Consider the following 24,779-nt stretch of genomic DNA (forward strand, 5'->3'; position numbering starts at 1 on the left):
TCGCTTATAGTAGTCGTTTATTGAAGTGCTATAGGTAATGTTGCTGTGGCATGGTGCACTACTGTTCCGCCGCGACGCCAGTCGGGAGTCCTTGACGCAGCCGAGTACTCGAGACTCGATTCACGAACGAAGCAATGAAGTCTGCAGAATCGCATGGCGTCTTATCCCGATCATCTTCCCTTCAAAGAAGAGAAGATCACGAGGCCTTGGCGACAGCCTCAACAAGGCGCTTCTGCGTATTCATGGCTTGCTTTGCGAAGTCGTGGATGTCGTATTCTTTAGGCTTACCATCTGGTGCCCTCAGCTCGAAGACTTCGTAAGAGAACCAGTCTCGAAAGCCAGTATCCAGTACAGCCTTTGTAAAGTCCACGACGGGCAGATAGCCCTCGAATGGTAGCGGTCGGAAGTCATGGCTCCACCTGCCACGCGGTCGCAGACCATCAATCTCCTTCTTCTCAAGCGGACCAACTGGTGGCTGATTGACCTTGTATGCATCAGAGATCTGGAGAAGATAGATCTTGTCTTTCGGTACTGTCGTGGCCAGACGGTTGCAGGACTTCTTCCAGTCTGCCTCTACCCGTTCTGGGGTACGGCCATCCTCGAGTATGCCGGATTTCGTGGTCGGATCGCCCCACTCGCCACCAGCAGATTGGAAGGTGTCGAGACAGAGGCCGAAGTTAGGTCGATCGACCTTCTGGCATATATCCCAGACATCTGCCCAGTCTGGAGCATGGGTTGACCAGCACCAGTTCTCGTAGGCAACGCGCATGTTCTTTTGAGCAAGCTTGTCTGCCAGCTCACGAAGGTCTTTCACGAAACGCCCACGATCTTTGCCAATCTTCTCCTCGGGTGAGTCTGAAGATCCAACTTGAAGCATATCGCATCCGACAGCTTCCATCACGCTCGTCCAGCCTTCGACTCTCTCCCAGGCATCCTTTCGCTCTGGGGAAGCCTCTAGCCAGCCTTCGAAGTTGGCGAAGGGCTGCATCATGAAGACTTTGAGACGCTTAGCATCGAGCATCGTCTTGAGAAGTTTGCCGATAGAAACGAGATCATCGAAATCGTGGTCGCCAATCCCCTTGGATCCTCCTTGCTGGCCAGTCTTCAGATGTTGGTTGGCAAACGCCACCAGATCTGGCATTCCAAGTTCAATTGCTTGGAAACCAGCATTTGCGATGGCATCAAGCTTCTTCGGCAGCGTGTGCTCGTCTTTGTAGCCAATCGAGACGGAGGCGTATGCCAGTGGCAAGTTCTGGAGTGAGTCCATGTTGTGTCGATGCTTGATGATGTGGGATATGTATGTTTCTCGCGTCTGGTTTCGAGTGTCGAGAGAAGGAGCTGCAAGAGGGTGTCTATGTCAGTATTTCTTCATGGACGGATAAGTAAGATACATCATGTTGCTCGAGGCCGACTTGATGATGATGCAAAGTGACGTCGAGTTCAGTCGGGGTGGTCCAGATGGGACTCGGGACCTCTTCACCCTGGGCACGGAGATGCTCGTGGACGCGCTCAGGCGAGGCTTGAACGTGGCAGACATGCTTGAACACAATCATGTGCTCGCACTAGCTTCTCATGGTGGCGGTGAAGTGAGCAAGAAGTGAATGAAAGAAGCCGAAAGAGCCAATGGCAACAAGCGTTGACTCAGCTGGACCCTGCATGTGCAGTGCCAGTGGGAAGATGACTCTTCAACTCCTCTCATTTCACTGCTGTGAACCTTCTACACCTCCCAGACATCAATATATCGCTAGCCAACATGTCAGAAGTAAGGACAACCATCCCACACTTCCACCGCTTCCAACACCCCCAACCCCAACCATACTAACCACACCATGGTCCAGTTCTTCATGCCAAACGCCAACGTCGGCGACCGCAACGGCGTCGAAGACTTCCGCATCCGGGGTATGACGCCCCTCACTCCTCCCGACCTCCTGCAACACGAGATCCGCCAAACGGAAGCCTCCATCAAGACCGTCCTCGCCGGCCGCAACGAATCGACCGAAGTCGTCCAAGGCCGCGACCCCAACCGGCGGCTGATGGTCGTCGTCGGCCCCTGCAGCATCCACGACCCTCAGATGGCTCTCGACTACTGCGATCGCCTCCTAGAGCTGAAGAGAAAGTACGAGGATGATTTGGTCATTGTCATGCGCGCATACCTCGAGAAGCCCCGCACGACGGTGGGCTGGAAGGGCCTTGTGAACGATCCGGATATTGATAATACGTACAATATCAACAAGGGCTTGAGGACCGCTAGACAGATGTATCTCGATCTGACGACCAAGGGCATGCCCCTGGCGTCGGAAATGCTCGATACAATCTCCCCGCAATACACCGCCGACCTGATCTCAGTCGGAGCCGTCGGCGCCCGCACAACGGAGTCCCAAGTCCACCGCGAACTCGCCTCAGGACTTTCCTTCCCAGTCGGTTTCAAGAACGGCACCGACGGCTCCCTCACCGTCGCCATCGACGCAATCGGCGCAGTCAAGCATCCCCACCACTTCCTCTCCGTGACGAAACCCGGTAACGTCGCAATCGTAGGGACTGTAGGCAACGACGATTGCTTTGTAATCCTGCGCGGTGGGAACAAGGGAACAAACTACGACAGCAAGAGCATCGCCGGCGCAAAAGAGGCAATAGTATCCAAAGGCCTCCGTCCATACCTCATGGTCGACTGCAGCCATGGAAACAGCGAGAAGAACCATAAGAACCAGCCCAAGGTCGCGCACGATATCGCTGAGCAGATCAAGGCTGGCGAAACCGCCATCTGTGGTGTGATGATTGAGTCGAACATTAACGAGGGGAATCAGAAGGTCCCGAAGGAGGGTAAGGCGGGCTTGAAGTATGGTGTGAGTATTACGGATGCGTGTATCAATTGGGAGGATACGGAGAAGGTGCTGCAGGAGCTTGCTGAGGCTGTCGCGGCGAGACGGGAGAAGTTGGGGGCCGTGAAGCCGGAGGCTAATGGCGTGAATGGACATGCTTAGGCAGCAGCAGCATTGGGAATGTGCACTGCGTGGTTTCACGGCGTGGCGTTAGAGAGGCGTACCAAAACGAGAGCGCAAAAGTTATGAGGCTGGGAGGGACATCATGGTAGCAAGGGCTAGAATTGCTTTCACGAGCAGCATTGCTGCCATCTCGGTGATGCATGATATACAGGTACTTTTTTGTCACAATGTTGCTTTCTGACCACATCTGCGACGATCTCATTGTGTACGCCGTCTGTTGCATTCGCCTCCAAGGTCTACCGAGCAACTTCCTGCATCACGAGCTAGACTGCCACTTCCACACACAGGCACCAGCGTCGTGGAGGTCCGCGGACACCAGAGCTTCTTTTCCCGTCTTCGCGGCGATGGCTACTAGCTGCACGAACTCGTGGCTTGTGGCAAGCTCCACACGATGAGGAACGGCGAAAGTGGTGACTCGGTAACATCACCACTGTTCAGACAAAGCCAAAGGTTTCCATCAACATATCCTACTTGGTCGATGGAAAGCTCGACTTGCCTGCAGCCTTGCTCGCGTCAAGCGCACCATGCAGACCATGTTGGTTCGGCACGCCCTCAATGCGGTGGGTAGAGTTGATGTTCTTGACCAGAGTGAGCTGGTAGCAAGTCGCGCTACCTTGACGGGAGATGATAGTGCTGTAAGCGAGGAAGAATTCCCAGATTCTGTACCATCTCACGCCATACTTGGGGATAATCTTATCCTTGTTGGCGAGCCAGTTGCGGTACCATCTCCAGAGAGTTGCCGAGTAGTGCACGCCAATGGTATCGACAGCCTTGACTTCGAAGCCTGCGCCCTCGAGCTTGTCGACGAAGAAACCAAGTGGTGTTGATGCGTCAGCGCCGGGGAAGATGTACTTGTTCATGAACAAGCCCCAGATCAGGTCCTCGTACTGCCAGCTCTTGCGCAGACCAGCGATTTGCAGGAAGAAGACACCGTCGTCGTCGAGCATGTTGTGGACCTGGCTGAGGAAGGTGCTGAAGTAGCGGACACCGACGTGCTCGGCCATTTCGAGGCAGGTGATTTTGTTGTAGCCACCGGATGGGACAGGGATGTCGCGGTAATCCATGCACAAGATGCGGCTCTGCTCTTCGGGGATGCCGGCTTTGCGGAGACCACTGTTGCCCCAGGCAGTCTGGTTGCGACCAAGGGTGACACCAGTAGCTTCTGCGCCGTAGTTGACAGATGCGAACTTGGCGAGGGTGCCCCAGCCGCAGCCAATATCGAGCATGCTCTCGCCCTTCTTGAGACCGATTTTCTCGCACACGATGGAGAGCTTGTTGTCCTGCAGCTGCTCGAGAGTCTCTTCCTTGTTGATGTCTGAGATGATTCCGGAGGTGTAGATCATACGCGGACCCAAGAACCATCCATAGAAGTCATCACCACGATCGTAGTGGTCGCGAACCTGCTCCTCATCCTGCGAGCGGGAGTGAAGAATCACCTCAGGCATCATACCAGTCAAGAAGAACCAGAACAGCGACAGAGTGAATCGGAAGTTGGCCCAGTCGTGTCTGTACTCCATAACCTCCAGACAATCACCCTTGAAGTCCACCTTCTCGTCAAAGTACATCTCGTGAAAGGTTTCCATGGGAATCTTGTTCTTGCCTCTGTACCTTCTCCTGTCCTCATCGCTCTTGAAGTCGAGGTAGTGCTCGATAGGTGCACCTGGGTAGCGGGCCTTCTCGTTCAGGCGAGGACTCATAGACGACGCGACGGTCCAGAAGGCCATGAGGATGGGGACGGCGGTGAGGATGGCGAAGAAGATCCATGTGAAGAGGCCACCGCCGACTTGCCAGGAGAAGTAGGCGGGGATGGTTGCTAGGAGGGTGAAGAGGAAGAGGTTGTTGAATGTGTCGCTCGCTGGGCCGTCGGCGGGGAGAGGGGCGTTCTTGATTGCCGGGTACTGTCATGGCATATGTTAGTACGACGTAGCACAGACATGAAGTGAATGCTTCTGCCCACCGAAGTTGTCCGCACGCCATAGTTTTGCGATTCTGGCGCTGGCGAGGGAGCAGCGGGAGTCTCGACGAACTCGAAGTCGTCCTCCGGGGCGGAGATGCCCGGGTTCTTGCTGCCGTCCGACTGTCTGCTTTGGAACATGTTGATGGCAGTGCCCATGGACAATGGCAATGTCGGCGGTGAAGGGGGGAGGGAGAACAGCAGCAGCGAGCAAGTCAGGACCGAGGACTGGGAGCTCGCGAATTGACGTGGACCCTGGCACACATGAAACATGCCCACCAGAATCACTTGGCAATGCACTTTCTACCAACATCATTCACTCATGGGCATATCATCATATCCATCTGATGTCTCATTCTCGCCGGACGCGAATACGAAGCCATGGTAGACGCCATCGTAGACCTTGACACTGTGCGAATGTGTCTGCTTGTGCTCAGAACAAGGGGACAGCCACGGTAGCAGCCAAGGGGGCGTACGAGAAATAACGCTGTGCTCAACCTGCATTGATGGTCATCCGGCGAATCTGTCCGACACTGAGTCCCCTACGACATACTGGCACGTCCAACGAGCGATCAGCCAGCTGCGGCCTGAACGAGATCGCGGAGGTGGTTCAGCAGCATGCTGCCTGCACTGTCCTTAGGGGGGAAATCATGCGTTGCGGCTTGTGGCGTGTTCCGAATGGCGGAACAAGTTCATGTGCCAGAAGCATTGAGTATGATGGAAGTGACAGTCTGCTTGATTGCCAACACGTTGTTCGGCGATTATGTCATCAAAGAAGGAGACACACATGCAGGCCGCTGGGATGGTATGCAACTTCGACAATCACATCCTGATCGCCACGGGCTCACCCGATGGCGAACAAGAAAGCCTCTCATGGCCATCTGCAGGTGTGATCCCGAGCCTACACCTGCACTCAGAACCCTGTGATTTTCGAGTACTTTCGTGCCTCACATGCTAACCTCCAAGATGAGTCTGCTCACTCGATTTCCTTCAGTGGGGCACAAGACAGTGAACGAAGTTTCGGTCCATCTAGATCACTCGACGTCGCAGTCACAAGATCAGATTCTTGCATCTCAGAGACGACGCTCATCCACTGCCCTCAGATTCCGCCCCTCAAATACGAGCCTTTGCGCCGTAGTCCACATGCCGCCACCTGAACTTCCAACCACCACGAAACCCACCAACACCATCACTTCACACCACCACAAATATGGCGCCACGCAAACCCCAGTCCTGGGCCAAAGTCCGCGCCGCCGGCATTGCCGCGAACAAAGTCAAGAACGCATCTGCCACACCTCAATCCGCTTGGACCGCTCTCATCCACCAGAACAACGAGCACGCTGGCAATCTGCGCGCGCTGATCAACCGCAAGGAGGAGGAGGCGCTATTTGGGGATGACGACGAGGAGGAAGATGCGGGTGATGACGTTGAGGGAGAGAAGAAGAAGAAGGGAAAGAAGGCAACCGTGAGTTATCGAGATTGGTGATAGGTCAGACACGCATGCTAACAAAGCCCCAGGAAAAGTCAAAGCCCAAGCCCCAGAAAATCACGAAGTCCACCAAGCCCAAGAAAGGCCAAACCTCCAAACCAGCGCGAACGACCCGCAGCTCCAAACGCAAGCCTATTATCGAAGACGACGCCTGCGAGCCCGAGATCGAATTCTGGCGTCCCTACGGCGGCGAGACCAGCAAAGACCCCGGCGCCACCTCTTGCCTCGGTCTCGCCCGTCTCTCGACCTGGCAGTACCCAAAGTTCGAGGAGGCGATGAAGGGGCTTCTGGATGTGTACGCAGCTGGTGCCGAGCTGGAGACCGAAGAATGGAAGCATGGTGGCGAGTCGGTGACGGATGTGTTGGCGAGGTTTAATAGCGAGGAGCAGGCTACTCTGATCAAGGATCAGATTGAGGGGGAGATGGTGAATGGACGGAAGGTGCAGGTGAGGTTTGTGGACGATGCGTAGAGTCTCTCAGGGATGCGCGACGAAATTGCGGCCGTGGGACATGGGCTGATGGTGCAAGAGGTCGGCTGTGGCACACCCCCCGGGGTAGTCTTTTGCAGCCTGCATCCTGATTCTCTTCGCAGGAGCTAGGTCATCTCCTCCGCTCTACAGACCTCACAGACCACAACCCTTACCCTCCTCCCCCTCACAACCATCATCTCCCCATCCACTGGGTCCTCACGACACTCACACCCCCACGCCATCTCCAAGAGCCCCTCAGTCGCATCCTCAAGCATCTGGACCGCAGTCTCAAGCTTATCCCCGCTCCTCCTCAACGTCGCTCTAGCGTCCGCAATCATCGCACGCATCGCCTCTGTATGTCTTTTATGACTGAATTTCTGATCTTTCGTCAGGATCAGGGCAAGGGCGGCGCTGTTGAGTTTGCGGAGTTGCTTGAGAATTTTCTTCAGAAGGATGGTCTCGTCTATCGTATCGTGTGGAGAACCCGAGATGTCGGTGCTATGAGAAGAAGATGCCCCAGGTGTGGAAGCACGTAATGTTGTGCTGGAGGTGGTACTTTGGGCGTCATGCGGAGAAGACTGGGAGACCGACATGTTGAATTCTTGGCGCTGGTTTTGCCAGTTCGAGGGTGCTGTCGTTCCCCAAATGTCGTCTTTGTGAGCATAGTGGCTTGATTATGCAGTATTTGCGCGGAGAGTTGGCGAAGGCCCGGCTCTGTGGTGAGTGGCTCAAGCTGGTAATTGCGACCTCCTGACCGTTCCCTGACTCGACAGCCTGACAGTGTTTTCTGCGTCGAAACTTCCCCACATGTACACTGACGACTTCCTTCAATGAGAGACACTCTTTCCGTCAGACCAGTATTTTGTGTCTTGTCAGCCTACTTCCACTTCCCCCTCACCACAAGTGACAGATAACAACCCACCCGAGTGAAGATCAAAGCTCCAGCATCATTTTGATTATTCCAATCTCTACTTCAATACCCCGTATCGACTGTCCCACATCCCGATTCTTCGACGAAAACCACAAGATAAGTATCAGCAAGCTCACCGCCATTCGGGCATGCATCCGACGCCGCCATTCGCATTCCAGTCGTCGCGGGAAACAGGAAGAAAGAAAAAGCCTGATTGGCGATCGTATTCGGCAATCTCGTGCCAGGAAACAGCTGTCGCCAATTCCCAGCGATGGCCATTTCGGTCTGGGTTCTGTTGATGCCGGGGCCCCACACAATTGCATCGTGATCGGCTGGTTTTCTTTCAGCTGGGCACCTGGGCAGGAGGGAGGCCTGGGGGGGAGACTTCGCTGTCAGCGTGTGTGTAGGTGTACGTAGCGCGTTGCTGCTCGGTGCGTGCCAAGAACAGTGCAAGCTTACATAAGTATCGTTCACGCGCCAGGGCTGTACGGTTGAGCTTGTTGATCAGGAGTGAGATGGGGCCAGGCTGATGCCAACTGTCGAGGTGTCCATGGACGAAAACGGACATGCAGGGAAGCGTGTCATAGTGGTGTGTGATGTAGGATAGATGCTACACCATGGCCTCGTGTCGTTGTCACCGTTGTCAATGCTGTGAGGCGTCGTGGACGCGTCCCACCAAGAGTCGAGGAGAGCAGGCTCACGTTGGTTGGACCTTCTGCCGTCCGCGACACAGGTAGTCTACATGTAGGAGTTATAGTATGCCGTAGTCTCGCGCGTCATGGCCCCAGCATCCTATTCCTGCAGCTTGCACCACTGCCGCACCTACACACAACCTGAGCAGAGCAGCCTACACCATGGCCGAGCTCTTCACGCTCGTCCTCGCAAAGGACCCGGACGATGATCCTGGCGATCCAGACTACGGCAAATTGATGGGAGCCACCGATCCGCGCGCAACCACGATCCAAATCCTCATCTCCATCACCTTCGGCATTGTCGCCTTCCTCACCTTCTGCGTGCTACGACCGCGATGGCCGGGACTGTATGCTGCGAGGAAGCACCAGAAGGATGAGGCGACGGCGCTGCCGGACTTACCTGCCACCCTGTTCGGCTGGATCATACCGCTGTGGAAGATCACGGAGCAGCAGGTGCTGGCCAGCGCAGGACTTGATGCATATGTCTTCCTGCGCTTCTTCGTCATGGCCATGAAGTTCTTGGGCCTGGCGGGAGTCCTGAGCCTGGTTGTGATCAAGCCGGTGCATGATGCCTACCCGGACGACGAAGACAATAACCCTTTCGACAACGACACAGACACCGACGAGTCGTTGTCGCTATTCCGACAGAGCATGAAGCGATCAGTGCATGTGTTGCAGGGTAATGATAGCAGCGGAAATGGAACGTGGAACGGCACAGTACCGTTCTTTCCGGGCAACCTCGAAACAGACTACCTCTGGATGTACATCATATTCGCGTACCTATTTTCGCTCTTGGCCATATACTTGATTGTCAGCGAGACGAGGAGAGTCATCGAAGTGCGGCAGGAGTTCCTCGGAGCGCAGACCACCATCACCGACAGGACGATAAGACTCAGTGGCATTCCTCGCGACATGCAAGATGAAGATCGAGTGAAAGACTTCGTCGAGAGCCTGGACATCGGGAAAGTGGATAGCGTGGTGCTTTGCAGAAACTGGAAGAAGCTGGATCAGGCCATGACATCGAGAATGGACACATTAAGACGACTAGAAGAGGCGTACACGATTTACCTTAGCGATCGCAGGGTCGAGCGAAATGGCGAGACGTTACCTATCGCGCAGCCAGCGCCGCCTGGACCTGGAGGCGGCGCACTCGCCGCTGAAGACGACGAGAGCTCGCCATTGAATGGAGCCGGTGGTAACGACAACGTTGCGCGACCGTACTCGAAGACGCGACCACAAGCGACCATACGACATGGCTTTTTGCGGTTGAGACGACACAAGGTGGATGCCATCGATCACTACGAGGAGAAATTACGCACCGCAGACGAAGAGGTTCAGCGCCTGCGGGGAGAACAGCATGAGCCTACACCTCTGGCCTTTGTGACACTGGACTCGGTGGCCTCTTGCCAGATGACAATACAGGCCGTCTTGGACCCCTCGCCGTTGCAGCTCATCGCGAACCAGAGTCCCGAACCGGCAGATGTGATCTGGCCCAATACATACCTATCCCGGAGGAGTCGCATGGTGCGCTCGTGGTCAATAACAGTGCTCATCGTGCTGCTCACCATCTTCTGGTCGGCGCTTTTCGTCCCCATAGCCGGTCTGCTGAACGTGGAGACCATCGGCCGAGTGTTTCCAGGTCTGAAGGAGGTTTTAAAGAACCACGACAACGTCCGCGCGTTGGTCAACACACAGCTGCCTACCGCCATTGCATCTCTCCTCACAGTCCTCGTGCCTTACCTTTATTACTGGCTATCCTGGTACCAAGGCATGATCTCTAGTGGAGATGTCGAGCTGTCTGCAATATCGAAGAACTTCTTCTTCACCTTCTTCAACTTCTTCGTCATCTTCACGATCCTGGGAACAGCATCCAAGTTCTACCAGATCTTCGCGCAATTTGGCGATGCGATCCGAGACATTCAGAAGGTCGCGTACACTCTCGCCAAATCGTTGCAGAACTTGCTGCCGTTCTACACGAACTTTATCATTCTTCAAGGTCTTGGGCTGTTCCCGTTCCGATTACTGGAAGTCGGAAGTATGAGCCTGTACCCCATCTTCCTCATGGGCGCGAAGACGCCGCGCGACTATGCTGAACTGGTGCAGCCACCGATCTTCATCTATGGCTTCTATCTACCGAATGCACTGCTCATCTTCATCATCTGCATGGTCTACTCGGTGCTCCGCAGTTCTTGGCAAGTCTTGCTGGCAGGATTCATCTACTTCGCGTTTGGACACTTTGTGTACAAGTACCAGCTTCTGTACGCCATGGACCATCGACAGCAGACTAGTGGCAGGGTGTGGGGGATGATTTGCGATCGCATCTTTGTCGGCATGGTGTTCTTTCAGCTCGCCACTGCGGGCCAACTGATCCTCCAAGGCGCCGTTGCGAGAAGTGTCATGATGGTACCGCTCGTCATTGCCACCATCTGGATCAGCATTGTGTACGGCAAGACCTACAAGCCGCTACTGAAGTTCATCGCCTTGCGGAGCATTAAACGTGGCGAAGCGATCGAGAGCTACAGCGACATGGATCCACGATACAGCGATCACGAGCTGGGTAGAAGCGACAGCGAGCCCAACGAACATGGCAGTCCGGATGCCCCTCTCAGCTACGCTGCAAGCCTCAATAGTACGAACTTGGCACCTGAAAGGAACATTTGGGCGAACGACGACCCAGTACAGACAGCACAAGCAGCTGTACAGCACAAGATCAGACACAAGAAACCCACGCCTCCTGATGTTGTGACACGCTTTGTGAATCCTAGTCTCGTAGCACCACTCGGCCGAGTATGGATAGCAGACAAGGATTTCCGTAGAGAGGGCGCCGGCGAGCAAGAGGAGGGCCTTATGGACCTCGAAGACGGCGAACGAGCGCCAGAGTATGATCGACCACCGGAGCATGAGCGTCGTTGCAATCGAGGTGCAGGCGCGGCTGATGCTATTAATGCTGCAGTATAACACAAACGACGAAACGGATCTAGATTGAAAGAGCAGGGAGGGAGCATAGACATTATTACTTGTACAGCGCGGCGTTGGCGATTTGCTGATTTGCATGATACCCACACCGCGTTCGGCATCTGTAGAGACGATACGATAATGAGAATGATTATGGTGTACAGCCTTACGATCGGGAATGTTGTTGGTAAGCAAGAGGTCTACTGGTAAAGTGACCTTACTGCGAGGTATTCATACAGATCCTATCCACATCTGCCGCAACAAATTGCGGCTCCACATCCGGTGCTTCGAGGCTAAACCTCGCTATCTCTAGTAGGTAGTGAGATTGAGTGGGAACAACAGCGAGGCTCTCTCGCCCGGGACTTCAGCATCCCCATATTGCAAAACCTCGTCTTCAATGGCACCGGCTACGACACTGACATCTTCAACTGGGCATCTGACGTCGACGTCCTGGACGAGAAAGCCCGGTCTCTGATCGACTCAATCTCTCCCAATCTCACTCGAGTCACTTCCTTCCGCGACTGTGGTGGAATCCTCATCACCTCGCAGGGATGGGCGGATCCGTATAATGCTGCAACGTGGCCCATTGAGCACTTGAAACAGGTCGAGGAGTTCTTTGGAGGGGACATCGGGGAGTGGTATAAGTTGTGTTGCGAAGGCAATGGTGAGCGTGCGATATTCAGCTCCGGCCTCCAGGACGATGCCAAGCCGGCTTCTCATTGGCGATCATCAACAGGTCCATATTGCCTAAGGCATCAAGACTTAGTCTAGCTAAGGCATCGAGACCCACTCCACCTTCGATCGAGACTGGCCTACAACACGTTGCTATACAGCCGGAAGCTGTATATCGCATGGTCAGCTCGTCGCTTCGCGATGCCATAGATGATAGCACGGTCAGGACTCAGGAGCCACAGCACATTTTGTTGTCTTTCCTGTCGCTCTGTACATTTCTGCCACGAAGTTTTGCTTTCCCGAGTCTGGCCATGTCAACTTGCTTGATGCTGGTGTACCATGTCGGGTAGGACAAAGTTTTCGACTCTCCTTCCAGACTTCCAGTGGAACCTGCAATTCAGCGATGAAACGCAAGCAATACTGTCCGCGAATCGCGTCCGCTCCAGAACAATGCATAAACATGGACAAGCTGTATAAGGTTCAGCAAGCATTTGCTGACACTGTGATCCATGAGCGCTGCTTCTAGCCCTTTGATCCATTCAGAGCACAACAACATCCAGTCGACGGCATCGTCCAGGAAGCACAAGGCGGGAGGCAGCGGTGGTAATGACACGCTGGAATGGCCCCAAACGCCCTTGGGCGGCGACAAACCGTGAAGATATCTCATGTTCGCTCTCCAAACTGAACAGGCCATGAACCGGGATATCCTCGAGCCTTGCGCCAGAGCTTGCCATGTTTGACACCCGCCCTTCCGAAGATGGCAGGGAACTCCACGATCCCACATTGATCGCAGGACGGGGCCCTTTATCCGTTGGTCATGTCGCTCCAACCTTTCTCGCCTTCTGCACGCACGCATGTCGTGCCTCTAACGACGAAGAATGACAAACCACACATCAGGTCAAGCTGTAGTGGCGACAATATGGGTTCTAGCATCTATAGCGACCCTGGCCGTGGGACTGCGGCTGTACGCACGCTATCTCCTGGTTCGAAACGGCGGCATTGAGTGAGTCCATTTATCCATCGTGAGCACTGGCATCAGCCACGGTCCTGACATTCTCTCCAGCGACTGGACTGTGGCAATAGCACTTGCCTTTGCGCTGGCCATGACGCTTGCGATCACGTCACAAGTACACTACGGCCTAGGCAAGCGTGGCTCACAGGTGGCAGACATTGACACCGAGAATGTGATGAAGAGCCTGTGGGTAGCGATCTGGCTCTACTATCTCGCCATAGGTTTCGCCCGACTCTCAATTATCTTGCAGTGCATGCGTATCTTCCCGCAAGCGGACGGTCGCAGAACGAGATGGCTGGTGCTGTATGCCATGATCGCGGTCAACACTTCACTCCAGACCTGGGGATTTTTCAGTACAGTATTCTTCTGCAAACCGATAGACGCATACTGGAAAACGACCATATCAGACGAGTACTGCCTTAATCGAAAGGTCATCTGGCTGTTCAACTCTTCTATGGGCATGGCACTGGATATTGCTGTTGCCGTACTGCCACTACCGTGGATCAACCAGCTGCGCTTGCCGCAAAGCCAGAAGGCGATGCTAATGGGCGTGTTTGTTCTTGCTGGTCTACCTTGTCTACTAGCGATGATACGGGTACAGTCACTTGTACAGGTTGCTACCTCGCACGATCCATCTTACGACAACGCCACCCTCGCCATCTTGAGTGCCAACGAGGTCTACGTTGGAATCGTCTGTGCCTGCTTGCCCACGCTGAAGGCATTCTTTGTCCGTTTGACACCTCGCGTGACGAACACGGCACCTGCGAACAGGCTCAGAGATGCGGCATCCTGGCTCAAGCGTTTCAAGCCACGCAGGAGACAGCACGACACCATCCACCTGACGACTGTGCGAACCAAGCAAGATCATAGGTGGACCAGCAAGAGTGCGCTCATCGGCAGATCGAACTCGTCTTCGCAGCAAACGACGGATGATCACGGCGCCATTCGTGTGGAATGCGTCGTTGAACAAGAAGTCGAGATCGCGAAACCGGCACAGGCTTTGGACCACACGCACATATTTGGTTCCTCTCAAGCCGACAGTTTCTGGCAGCTGAGTCAATGGGAGAAAGAGGCCGGCACGCATGGCATGAAATCGCTCACTCGGGGTGATTCCAGCACTAGTGCCGGTCACAATCGTGGCACCAGCAGGACTGCTATCTCGAGCGGCTTTGGAGCCGGTAGAAGTCGTGACCGCAGCGCCAGTCGAAAACGTACCAGTCGCGGGTGAAGCTCCAGAAATCACGCAGACCATCAGCGTCGAAGGAACATCGCGGGCCTTGCACCTGACGCATATTTACCGCCAAGCATCAGTCTTTTGGACCGCGTACTGGCCCAATGTGCTATCGGTAGCACTACGCGGTCCAAAAGACTGCACTATACTGGATTGGAGCGCGCCAGCGAACATGCGGCAATATCGTCCCCGGCTACTATCATCCATATGGAGCAAGAGCACGCTTCAGCTTCTCGGGGGAGCGCCCATGGTCGCCCGAAGTGTCAGCACTCGTAACCCTGACCAGATACTAGCATGCGTGGATGCATACTTTCCGCGGATCCAACACGACTGCTTTTACTTGCACTGTGTAGCTGATCATCGTTTGCTACCTAGTCGTCTACTACCTTGTCAGGAGATGCAAGTATCCGGGGCAGAAGCTGGTCCTCGAGGCTTGAGCGTCTCCGATCCTATAGTCGGTGATGTCGCTTCAGACATCTACGCACATACTATGCTTCCAAGCAAGGACATCCGAGCCTCCGCAAAGTCAGGCCGGCTTTCTAAGCCTTGCACGTATCCAGCAATGATGGCTGTTCGAAGTCACAACTGGGGATTCGCTGAGAGCATCAGCACCACCGGCTAACACCCGAGCGACCTTGCGAAGTCTAGCACATTTTAACGAGCATCGCTACAAGCGTAGCGACAAGCACGGACAAGCTTTTAGCCACCCACTCGAACGACGCATGGTTGTAGTAGCTCAGCCTCGCACACCCCGACAACGTGGCCGCATTCTACCACGAGATAAGGAATGGATCTCAGCTCAAGTCAATGACCTGGGCAAAGTAGGGACTCACTAAGCTACAGTGATATGTGAGCTAGGGAAACCCACCACAGCATTCAGAGTACTGCAGCTTGTCATGATACAGCAGCTACGAACATGCGACCTACGAAGCAACACCGAACTTATTCTCGACTGCTCAGAGGTTCTCTCCCAGTGGAAGTGGACCACCGACAGAATCGGTCCTATCCAAACATGCCAGGAAGGCCACACCACCGAAGCCGATGTCCTTGCAAGTGCCGTGTTGAACGCCCAGCTGTTTTCATCGCTCTCAGTCTGCATACCATGAACGTTTACTAGGTCTCCGGACTTACGCAATCAATGGTGCAAGCGTCGCCTACCAGAGCCCCCAGGTTGGAGCAAGAATCGTTCTGGCATACGATGCGCTCATCCATAACGGAAGACGCAATGGCGAAGGCTGCCAAGATTGGCAAAAGCACGAGGGAGAGCTGCATCTACATGTCATTGGTCTTTGTTCGGGTACGTGAGATGTCAGAGATTGCTTACTTCGACGTTACTCGTGCTGACGTGTAAAGTCTAGTAAGGCGAGCTTGGTATGCTTATAGCACATGGGGAGCCGCAAGGCTGATAGATATACCGACTGACATCGACGCGGTTGACTCGCCGTAATGCCGGGTAATCGATCCAGAAAGTGCTACCACCCAGAGCTAGTTTCATGCCAAAATTGGTAGTATACGAGATCATGAAACATGCGACCTAGAAGGAACACAAACGTGCAGAATGCAAACACAGCTCGACAGTAGCAGGCCATTTTGACACGGGCAGATCTCACTTCGCAAACTCGGGTAGAGGGAGGCAAATTGCAAAACATGAGCTTGGATCCAACACTCGGCGTGGAGATGCTCACAGACGATGACGATGCCTGCATCGATTGAAGTCAAGACACGACATGCTTTTGGGTCACTGGCCATGCACAGAAGGCTTTCAATCTGGCTGGTATGGTCTAGAGCAAGTCCTTCGGCGAAGAATGCTCGGCGGCCATGTGACGCTACTAGCTTCCACCAACGACACTCACCACATGGGTTGATACTATCCACGCTCGATATCAACACTTCCTCGTTTGCACAAATGTGCCACAGTGCCAAAAGGCAGTCTGAGCTTCCGCACATGTTCACTACACTATGATGGTCACATCCGCAATATGAAGTGCGTAGACTTCATGCATCCCCAGGTGACAGCGACGACGCCAACAATGCGGAAGGCGCAGTACACGACTGATGAATATTATTCCTTGCTCTTGATTGCCCCTTGGTCAACTCGATTGACAAGATTGCACAGCATGACACAAGATCTATGATTGTACACTGCCATTTCTAACCATCGATTACGGATCTATCACCCTCTCCTCTACGAATGCACCACACCCCACCCTCTACGCCAGATACTTCTCAAACCACTTAATCCCCTGCTTCTCCGCCTCATCCATAGCCTTCTTATCCTTCGCCGCACTCCAATCACCCCTTAACGCAAAGCCATGAATCTGATCCTGATATACCTCAATCTCACTCGCCGAGATTTTCTCCCCCTGCTCGCCCTTCTCCTTCTTCTGCAACGCACTCCTAATCTCCTCGACCTGCTCATTACTCAACAGCGAGTCCTTGTCTCCCACTGCTAAGCTGAGAGGTACCACAACGGGGTCGAAATCTCCCGGAATCGCAACAAGACTCGGATGACACGCATACGCCGCATCCACACCCCGTCCCTCGGCACCCGAGAACGGCTTCTGCGCCGCAAGAATAGCATACCTCCCGCCCCAACAAAACCCAATGGCACCCACCTTATCCGTGCCCGGCACGCCTCTGACGTGATTAATAAACCCCTCAATAACCGGCCTTGCAACCGCCTCTCGATGTTTGATCAACCAAGGCCCCAGCATCGCCCCAATGGACGCCGTAGCGGCCGCAGAATCTGTCAAGCTCCTCGCCTCCCTCTTCGGCAAAGGTGGCTCCGCAGTATCCAAGAAATCAATAGGGAGGAAATCGCCGTCATGGATATCGGGAATGTAAGCGGTAAAGCCGGATTTGGCGTAGTTGTCTGCGAGGAGGCGGACGTTAGGGAGGCGCCAACCGAAGATGTCGGCGAGGAAGATGACGGATTTGGTTACGCTGTCGTTCTCAGGGCGGGCGACGTAGACTTGCAGACCGCCGATTTCTTCTTCTTTGCCTGAGGGGGTTTTGGTCGTGTCTGCGAGCTTGCCGGAGAGGCAGCAGGAGGACATGCCAATGCCTGAGCCTGTAGTGGTGGTGGAGGACATGGTGACGTTTGGGCATGTGGTGTTTTTGGTTTAGGACGCCTGCGATTTGGGGTGAGTTGTCGGTCGTTTTATACTGCGGGAGCTCCGCGGCATTGGTCCTTTGGAAGGGAGCTTGGCCGGGCTCTATGTAGTTGTTTGGAATACAGATGCGGACATGAAGTCATGAGATCTGTAGCTATGGTATGGTCTGCAGCTACAGAAGCTTAGAATGAACTCGCCGCGTAGCGATAGCTATAGCTACTGTGCTCTTGGGCATTGATAGCGGGGTACCAATGTCAATTCAGCGACTTGTATATCCTCAGGTCCCAATCGTCTTGATGCGCTATAGCACGCTAGGCTTTGAAACGGTTAACGACGTCTGGGATCGACAATTGTGTGCGGAATATGGGATGCAACCGCCCACTGCACTTGCATGGCCGGCCATGTAATCGCCTGTCATTCCAGCACTTGTAGGCTTCATCAAGTTCGCATTCCAACTTGTATTCCTTGATGCTCTGTTTGATCCTGTTGTTCACTTGCTTGGGCGTAAGATATCGTGGGAACTTGAGGCCAGTATTGGGATTGCGGACGTCAGGTCGAGGCGAGGGCAAAGGTTGAGGGCGTGGAGACGGTGGAGGGCATGGCGATGGGGGCGATAGCTTCAGCTCATTCTCGCCTGCCGATATAATCTGAGAGAGGTCTGGCAGATCTTCACGGTTGTCCTTTTGGGGTTGAAGTCGTGGTGTCGCCGGAGGCTGGTCCGCGACAGGCTGGTCGGCAACAGCCTTTGTGCCCGCAACAGTCTTCTGACTGTAGGTGGACTCATACAGACCCCGTGCCAATTCGAATGCGTTCCGTCCCACAGGTTCCTCATCCCCCAAGGTAAGGCCTTCAGCCGAAGGCGCATCACCACCACCTCGCAGCGTCAACACGGTACCAGCATGGTCAGCACTCCACCTTCGACCCTTCTGTATAGCGTTGTCCTCCAACACCTTCTTGTAATCCCCACTACCTTTCCAATGCCTCAGACGCTCCTTACGAGACGTTCCTTCCTTGCGAGACGTTCCTCCCTTGCGAGACTTTGCCATGCGACCTCTGAGACACCACTAGATCCCCTCCTTGGCCCTCTTCTCAAAAACCTTCCTAACGTTCTCCTGCCCACCTAACCACTTCTCCACCTCATTGTCAAGTCTACCTAACTCCTCCTTCTTCAGATTCGTCTCCTTGACCAGTGCCTCCTTCCTCTTACCCAGCTCCTGCCGTTGCTTCTCCAGTTCCTGGCGAGCAGCGTGTTCATCCGCGATGCGCGCGAGCGTCAGGTCGTGTTCATTGGAGTCGGCGTGTTCTGGGTGCTGGGCGATGAATTCCTCTGTTGAGATCATGGGAAGGCGGGTGTACTTGTGGCTTCGACACTGGTCAGCACTACACATAAGCTCTTTGAGGCAGGATGCTCACTCAAACCCCTCACATCCCCTTATCTCCCCTCTCAAGTGGCCCTGCTCGTAGTACAGATTCTGCAGCTCCAGATGCAACGAATCAATTTCCTGGCGTGCCTCGGTGGTCTCCTGCTTCGTGGTCCTGACGCTCTTCACGGCGTTCCTGTTCAGACCCCGCAACAGCGCGAGACGAGCGTTGAGTTTACGTTGGGCGTCGAACTGCTCATCAGAAGGCTCCTCGGCGTGGTTCTGCGCGATGAGATCCGTGAGCTCGAGGCATTGTCGGCGGGCTTCTTCAGCGGCGCGGAGGACAGAGAGGAGGGTGGGGTCTGTGATGAGGTGATCGGCTGTCATGATGGCCGAGGATGCGTTGTGTATGAGTGTGCTGGTAGAGCTGGTGTGGTAGTGAGCGTGTCTGCTTGGATGTAGATATGTTGTTCTTCGAGACATCGTCGCGCCTTCACTTCCAAGTCCCAGGCTTCGCTTAGCGCGGGTCTCGCCGCATACCCCTGTCACTTTTCACAAGACACTCGCTCGGGATTTCCCATGTGTCCAAGCAAGGGATGATACAATACATACGGAGCGCGCGCGACTCAGCAACTTCGCTTACCTGCATGCCCAAGCATCGGCATTTCGAAGCAAAGCAAAGCAAGCCATTGATGCTGCAGATCTTTCTTCTGTATCAAGCGACTATATCCTCTGGGTATCTAAAGCTGTACACACCTGTCCCCTCCCATCCCAGTCTACTCCTTCTCCGGCCTGCCAATCAAACTGTACAAAAGCGGTATTTACCAGATCAAGTCAATAGTAACCCCACGTGGCTGCATTATGTGCATAGACGCTCCCAAGCCCGTGGTCGTGTCGTGTCGGGTGCCCCCCCCCCCCAAATGTCATCATTCCTTTCGGTCATCACCGATCCGTGTCTCATTCTCGGGCTTGCCGAGTTAGTTCTTCATGATCGTCCCGAGACAGATTACCATCATCAAGCAGCAATAGCCAGGAGCGTCTCGTCCACAAGGTGGCTGGCGCAGTATTCTGTGATCAACCGCTGCAAGTCCAGCAGTTTGTAAGGTTTTGTCATGAAGCCCTTCATTCCCACTCCCGCAGCTCGTTCCAAGGCACTGTCTGTCACGTCTGCTGTCACTGCCAGAACTGTCGGTTTGCGGCTTTGCTGAACACCTTCCATGCTCAGTATCCGCTCCGTAGCTTCATAGCCGTCCATGAGTGGCATCCACAAGTCCATGAGAACAATGTCGATATGCTTGTCTTCGTCTCGTGGCTGGCACATCTGGCGTACTGCTTCTGCGCCGTCGTGTGCTTCGTAGATGTTCTTATACCCGAATTTGCTGAGCATGTTGACCAATAGCTTTCTGTTAATCTTGTTGTCTTCGGCAACCAGGAAGTTGAGCGGGAACCTCGTCGACAGTGTGCGGTCGATCTCCGGGTTCATGACAGACTTTCGAACACGTCGACGGGCTGATGCCTTTTCTCTCTCGCTCGGTGGTGATGGCAGTGAGATTGGCGGACTCGAGGCGACCTCCACGCCAATGTGGGATTTTGGTGATGGTGGCGTTGATGGTGAGACCATTGTTGGAGGTCTCGAGAAGGTGTTCTGGAAGACTGCTTCGTGAAGTGCTCGTGTCAGCTTTCGAGGACTGCCCGGCTCTGCAGGAAGAGGTCGAATGTGCTGTGACTCGTACATCGCCGGTCGAGCAGGCCGTGGTACAGGGGACCGATACGGCGACGCCGGCCTGCTGATAGTATCCCCCGCATTGATCGGGACCTTGATCTCGAACTCCGTTCCACGGTTTGATCCAGTGGTCTCTGCCCGAAGGCACATCAGATCGCCACCAAGCTTCCTTGCAATGCCCTTCGCCACCAGGAGACCAAGGCCCAGGCCTTCACTCGATCTCGTAATTGATCCATTTTCCTGAGCGAATGGCTGAAAAAGTCGAGGCAAGAATGCTGCAGGAATACCAGGTCCGTTGTCCGAGATCCTGATGGAGATGTACCGACTACGGTTGCTGAGCTTGACATCCACCTTGATCAGGCCATCAGTCTTGTCTGTGAACTTGAGCGCGTTCAAGAAGACACAGGATATGAGCTTGCTTAGATCTCTCTCGTCGATGAACATGGTGCTAGGAACACCGGGGTCGAGACTCCACTCGATGGTCTTGAATCCAGCAGTGCCATCTGACCCTCGGGTCCGTACTTCGATAATCTCGCCCCGTGCTGTTTCCACGGCAATTGCCGAATCTGGTCGACCTCCAACCTTCAGTCCTTCGTTGATAACGTGCTGCAGCAGATCTCCCAGGCTTGTGTGGCGCAGTCCTGGAGCGATAATCCTGCTGGCACCACTGTACACCTCTCTGGCCAGCTCTGCATCTTCGTCAGTCGATACGTCCGCTAACTCTGCTCCCATGACAGACTGTTTGTGCAGATCCAAGGCTTGCGGAACTCCTTGCTTGACGTCAGGCTCCGAGCAACGACATGAAGACGGACCGCGAGAAAGACGAGCAAGCTTGTTGGTAAGGTTGGAATCACTTGTATTGCGAGAAGTTGCTTGCGGAAACGCGTCATCTCGCCGCCGCTTGTTTGGCCGTGCCAATGGCAGATTGTGGCCAGCGACCAAGATCTCCGGCCGTCGATCTGCAGTGGCTGAGAATGGCAATGCAGAGTCTGCAGATTCTTCGGACAATGGTAGCGACAGTTCCGGCACGCTCAGGTCCATGTCGTAGGCATGAACGACATTATCAGCAGCCTCAACTGCTCGTCTTGAGCTGTCCTGGACAACTTCGATATTGTCTTTCAATGCCTCGAAGACTTTGCGCACTCGAGGGTCGCTCTGAGTCTCCGCTGCCTCCATGACGGTGGCCATCATGACATCGAGCATCCCCACGATGCCTTGCATGGGCGTTCTGAGCTCATGTGACAGACTGCCAGCGTAGGGTCGCAGAGACTGAGCAACAGTGACTGCATCGTGCGGTATGATGCGGCTCTTCTCGGTCAGCGCGGCCGCTGGCTTGACGAAGTTCGCACCCTGTAGTAAGGTGTAGGCAATCATGTCTTCCAGTGAATGCATCATCAGCTCAGTGAAAGCCCACGACAGCGGCTTTTGAGCGGCACTCTCAGCAGACCACAGGGCGCCGAAGTGTGCAAAGCATTTGCTGTCTTCAAACAATGGTACGGCCATGTAAGCGTCGCAAGGTGTCGGCAAAGTGTTTGGGTTGTTCGTGATGAATTCGTTCAGACGATCTGGAATGCAAAAGACCTTGTCGTGGCGCATGTACGCGCATGGGCAGCCATACGCATGAAACTTGGTCTGTTTCGCGGTGTTTCTGGTCCCGTCTCGACCGCAATAGTGAAGTGCGGTGGCCATCATGCACGCTCCAGGCTCTCCGAGCGGTGGCATCTCGACGGCGGAATGCTGGTCGTCGACGAGAACTCGCTTCATCACGAAACAGAGTTCAGCACCCAGGATCTTGCACATGCCCTCGGTGAGGGCACCCCAGAAGTCATCTGTTGACAGCTGCCTCAAAGACTTCTTCAGCTCGATAAGCTGCTCCAGTGCTCTGCTCTCCGCCGGCGAATACAAGCGAGCCAGTTCCCGCTCGAATCGGGGGTTGCCATGTTGCAGGACGTCTTGAGTGCCGTGCTGGGGAAAACAAATGGTCGTTCGATCCATGTCTGGTTGCTCCCCACTGCTAGCACTCATGCCCGTCTCTCCTGGTGAGCTGCTAGTAGCCACGCGTTCGCAACCCTCTCGCGCGCACCTGCTGCCGTTGGGAGAGTCGTGTTCATGCGAGTAAAGTGCACTCGTAAGTGCACGCTTGCCAAACCCGCTGGTGTTGTTGTAGATGACGACGAAGTGTAGGGCTCAGGATATTAATTGCGGACCTCGCACAAGTTTACAACGACGAGCAAGGGAGCGGTGGTGCAGCTTTCCACGGGCTCGGTCAGTCAGGGTATCTGGTCAGTGGTATCCGTATCTGGGCCCGCGGTTTGATTAGCAGGGATGTGCGGGTTCGGGATTGAAAGCGGGAAATCAGCAGGTGCGAGGTGCAGCGAGAGGTGGTGCTTGTGTAACGTGTGTGCTTGTCGGATTTGCAGGCAGCAAGCGCCAGCATGCAGATGGTTGTTGTGTGAGTGTGTGAGTGTGTGAGTGTGTGAGTGTGTGAGTAGTGTGAGTAGTGTGTGTGTCTTGTCACGTCCACATGTGCAGCGCTGGAGTCGTCTGAAGGTGTGAATTGGGAAGGCAGCGGGAGCGCCAACGGTCGACGGCGAGTGGATCCAACTTCCAAGGTTGCATCCAGGCTCCAGCAGACGGGAGAGGCCACTGGAGGCGTGAAGCGCGGTGAGGCGCATTCTTCGGGGACAAACGACCGGTCCAGACCACACCCACCGGCACTCGAGCCCGCTCGACTGCAGCGGCCCTCTCTTGGCCGCATGCTGCATCGACTGTGGTTGGTCATGTCGAGCACGCTTTTGCTGATCTTTTCGCCATCGAGTGCGCCGTGGCCAGCCTGTGCGACACGACCATTCGTGCGCTCAGGCAATAGGCATGCACAAACGGCAGTGAATACCCTGCCAAGCATATTCGCAATTGATGAACTGACCAGGTTGAGCTTCTCCGGCTGAGTCCAGACTACACCGTGTACACCCCCAAATGGCGATCGCCCTTGACCCTTGCAGCTCACGGCCAGACCTACGACCCTTTCAACATGTCCCAAAATCTGCTCATCGTCACGTGGGATGGACCAACACCGGCTGGACAGTTTGCATAGATTGGATTCTGACTGCATAATGTCTCCCTGCTGTGCCTGTGACTGGGCTCACTTATCTTATGCCGGGTCGAGATGCCACCAAAGCGCCGACAATCAATCTCTTGCGCCAGGACCCGTGCGCAATGGCTCTTCACCTGCAAGACTTTGATAACGCAAACTTCGAAGGCGGACCTTCAATGTAACATTGAATCGAGCTCTACTGCCACCAACGCGGCTCTAGGCCATCGCCGATGAGGCTGAACTACGCGACCGGCTCACACCGTGAGGTTCCATGGTTGACAGAAGAGCCTCCATCTCCTGCCCTCCGGATGGACCGGCACAGCCCAATGAAGTGGTTGCGACACAGGACTTAGGTCCGGTGTCTTCCTACAAGCTTTACAGATCCCTGGTTCGGATTTTGTACTCACTGTTGCGGGCCAGCTTACTGATCGATCATCGACGATAAGATGTTCAGTCGGCAACCTCTTTGCGTATCTGATTGCTCCGCTGGATGATGTTCTCCTGCAAATGGCGCATGAGGGCTGACATGGGTATAGCCACTTCCGATCCGATCTCAATCTGTAACAGTGGATCGTGCTCAATCGCATGGGTCAATCGGTCAGGTGTCAGCTCGAGCTCTTCATCCAGAAGAACGTCCACAAACAAGCATTATGCCCTGTATTGGGTCCTGCTTCGAGTATGTTGAGAGTCCCGCGTTGGCCAGATCTCTGGGACCACGTTCGCCTGGCATGAAGCTCGCTCTGTTCGGTAGCAGCCACTGGACCTGGACCTCCACACGAATATTGAACTCATTCATACTGTGTGTGTGTGTGTGTGTGCGTGTGCGCGCGAACCAGTGCGAAGCATTATTGCGGCGCCATCGCAATTCATGCAGCTCTCACTTACAATGGCAAGATGATCATGGTGCATTTGTTGGCCGTGGAGCAACCGAACTCGGATCTGCGCTTGGCAGCGCGTGCCTCCTACTATGCTAACAATACTCACGCCTCAAGTGGACGTGTAGCCAACTCTGGCGTGCGAACGACGTGAGCACTCTACCCGCCTCGAACATCAATGCTACTGTATCGTCGAGGAAACAAATCATTTCCCTTAGCCAATGCA

At 54.6% G+C, this 24,779-nt stretch overlaps 11 protein-coding genes across 11 annotated transcripts; 6 read left to right on the forward strand and 5 right to left on the reverse strand.

The window, feature by feature from the left end:
• Nucleotides 1-196: 196 nt before the first annotated feature.
• On the reverse strand, nucleotides 197-1,267 carry CLAFUR5_04967 (3-dehydroshikimate dehydratase; the record flags this gene model as incomplete). Its single annotated transcript, XM_047904115.1, has 1 exon — nucleotides 197-1,267. One exon carries the CDS (start codon nucleotides 1,265-1,267, stop codon nucleotides 197-199), a length of 1,071 nt encoding a protein of 356 aa, XP_047760230.1.
• Nucleotides 1,268-1,394: 127 nt separating this feature from the next.
• Nucleotides 1,395-1,601, forward strand: CLAFUR5_04968 (uncharacterized protein; the record flags this gene model as incomplete). Its single annotated transcript, XM_047904116.1, has 1 exon — nucleotides 1,395-1,601. The coding sequence occupies one exon, from the start codon at nucleotides 1,395-1,397 to the stop codon at nucleotides 1,599-1,601; it is 207 nt and encodes a 68-aa protein (XP_047760130.1).
• A 152-nt stretch (nucleotides 1,602-1,753) lies between these two features.
• Nucleotides 1,754-2,981, forward strand: CLAFUR5_04969 (Phospho-2-dehydro-3-deoxyheptonate aldolase AMT16; the record flags this gene model as incomplete). The annotated part of the gene is made up of 2 exons (XM_047904117.1): nucleotides 1,754-1,762; nucleotides 1,839-2,981. 2 exons carry the CDS (start codon nucleotides 1,754-1,756, stop codon nucleotides 2,979-2,981), a joined length of 1,152 nt encoding a protein of 383 aa, XP_047760590.1.
• A 488-nt stretch (nucleotides 2,982-3,469) lies between these two features.
• On the reverse strand, nucleotides 3,470-5,115 carry CLAFUR5_04970 (Sphingolipid C9-methyltransferase 2; the record flags this gene model as incomplete). Its single annotated transcript, XM_047904118.1, has 2 exons — nucleotides 3,470-4,900; nucleotides 4,960-5,115. 2 exons carry the CDS (start codon nucleotides 5,113-5,115, stop codon nucleotides 3,470-3,472), a joined length of 1,587 nt encoding a protein of 528 aa, XP_047760897.1.
• Nucleotides 5,116-6,166: 1,051 nt separating this feature from the next.
• Nucleotides 6,167-6,915, forward strand: CLAFUR5_04971 (uncharacterized protein; the record flags this gene model as incomplete). The annotated part of the gene is made up of 2 exons (XM_047904119.1): nucleotides 6,167-6,421; nucleotides 6,475-6,915. The coding sequence occupies 2 exons, from the start codon at nucleotides 6,167-6,169 to the stop codon at nucleotides 6,913-6,915; spliced, it is 696 nt and encodes a 231-aa protein (XP_047760784.1).
• Nucleotides 6,916-8,679: 1,764 nt separating this feature from the next.
• Nucleotides 8,680-11,475, forward strand: CLAFUR5_04972 (Calcium permeable stress-gated cation channel 1; the record flags this gene model as incomplete). The annotated part of the gene is made up of 1 exon (XM_047904120.1): nucleotides 8,680-11,475. One exon carries the CDS (start codon nucleotides 8,680-8,682, stop codon nucleotides 11,473-11,475), a length of 2,796 nt encoding a protein of 931 aa, XP_047760895.1.
• A 1,547-nt stretch (nucleotides 11,476-13,022) lies between these two features.
• Nucleotides 13,023-14,384, forward strand: CLAFUR5_04973 (uncharacterized protein; the record flags this gene model as incomplete). The annotated part of the gene is made up of 2 exons (XM_047904121.1): nucleotides 13,023-13,147; nucleotides 13,208-14,384. The coding sequence occupies 2 exons, from the start codon at nucleotides 13,023-13,025 to the stop codon at nucleotides 14,382-14,384; spliced, it is 1,302 nt and encodes a 433-aa protein (XP_047760896.1).
• Nucleotides 14,385-15,525: 1,141 nt separating this feature from the next.
• CLAFUR5_04974 (uncharacterized protein) lies at nucleotides 15,526-16,100 on the forward strand (the record flags this gene model as incomplete). Its single annotated transcript, XM_047904122.1, has 2 exons — nucleotides 15,526-15,684; nucleotides 15,972-16,100. The coding sequence occupies 2 exons, from the start codon at nucleotides 15,526-15,528 to the stop codon at nucleotides 16,098-16,100; spliced, it is 288 nt and encodes a 95-aa protein (XP_047760894.1).
• A 497-nt stretch (nucleotides 16,101-16,597) lies between these two features.
• Nucleotides 16,598-17,479, reverse strand: CLAFUR5_20294 (uncharacterized protein; the record flags this gene model as incomplete). The annotated part of the gene is made up of 1 exon (XM_059463130.1): nucleotides 16,598-17,479. The coding sequence occupies one exon, from the start codon at nucleotides 17,477-17,479 to the stop codon at nucleotides 16,598-16,600; it is 882 nt and encodes a 293-aa protein (XP_059318982.1).
• A 1,085-nt stretch (nucleotides 17,480-18,564) lies between these two features.
• Nucleotides 18,565-19,248, reverse strand: CLAFUR5_04975 (uncharacterized protein; the record flags this gene model as incomplete). Its single annotated transcript, XM_047904123.1, has 2 exons — nucleotides 18,565-18,862; nucleotides 18,914-19,248. 2 exons carry the CDS (start codon nucleotides 19,246-19,248, stop codon nucleotides 18,565-18,567), a joined length of 633 nt encoding a protein of 210 aa, XP_047760780.1.
• A 628-nt stretch (nucleotides 19,249-19,876) lies between these two features.
• On the reverse strand, nucleotides 19,877-22,609 carry CLAFUR5_04976 (Sensor histidine kinase RcsC; the record flags this gene model as incomplete). The annotated part of the gene is made up of 1 exon (XM_047904124.1): nucleotides 19,877-22,609. The coding sequence occupies one exon, from the start codon at nucleotides 22,607-22,609 to the stop codon at nucleotides 19,877-19,879; it is 2,733 nt and encodes a 910-aa protein (XP_047760963.1).
• Between the last annotated feature and the right edge of the window lie 2,170 nt (nucleotides 22,610-24,779).

The sequence above is a fragment of the Fulvia fulva genome, chromosome 4 (genome assembly GCF_020509005.1).
Source record: "Fulvia fulva chromosome 4, complete sequence".
Lineage (NCBI taxonomy): Eukaryota > Fungi > Ascomycota > Dothideomycetes > Mycosphaerellales > Mycosphaerellaceae > Fulvia > Fulvia fulva.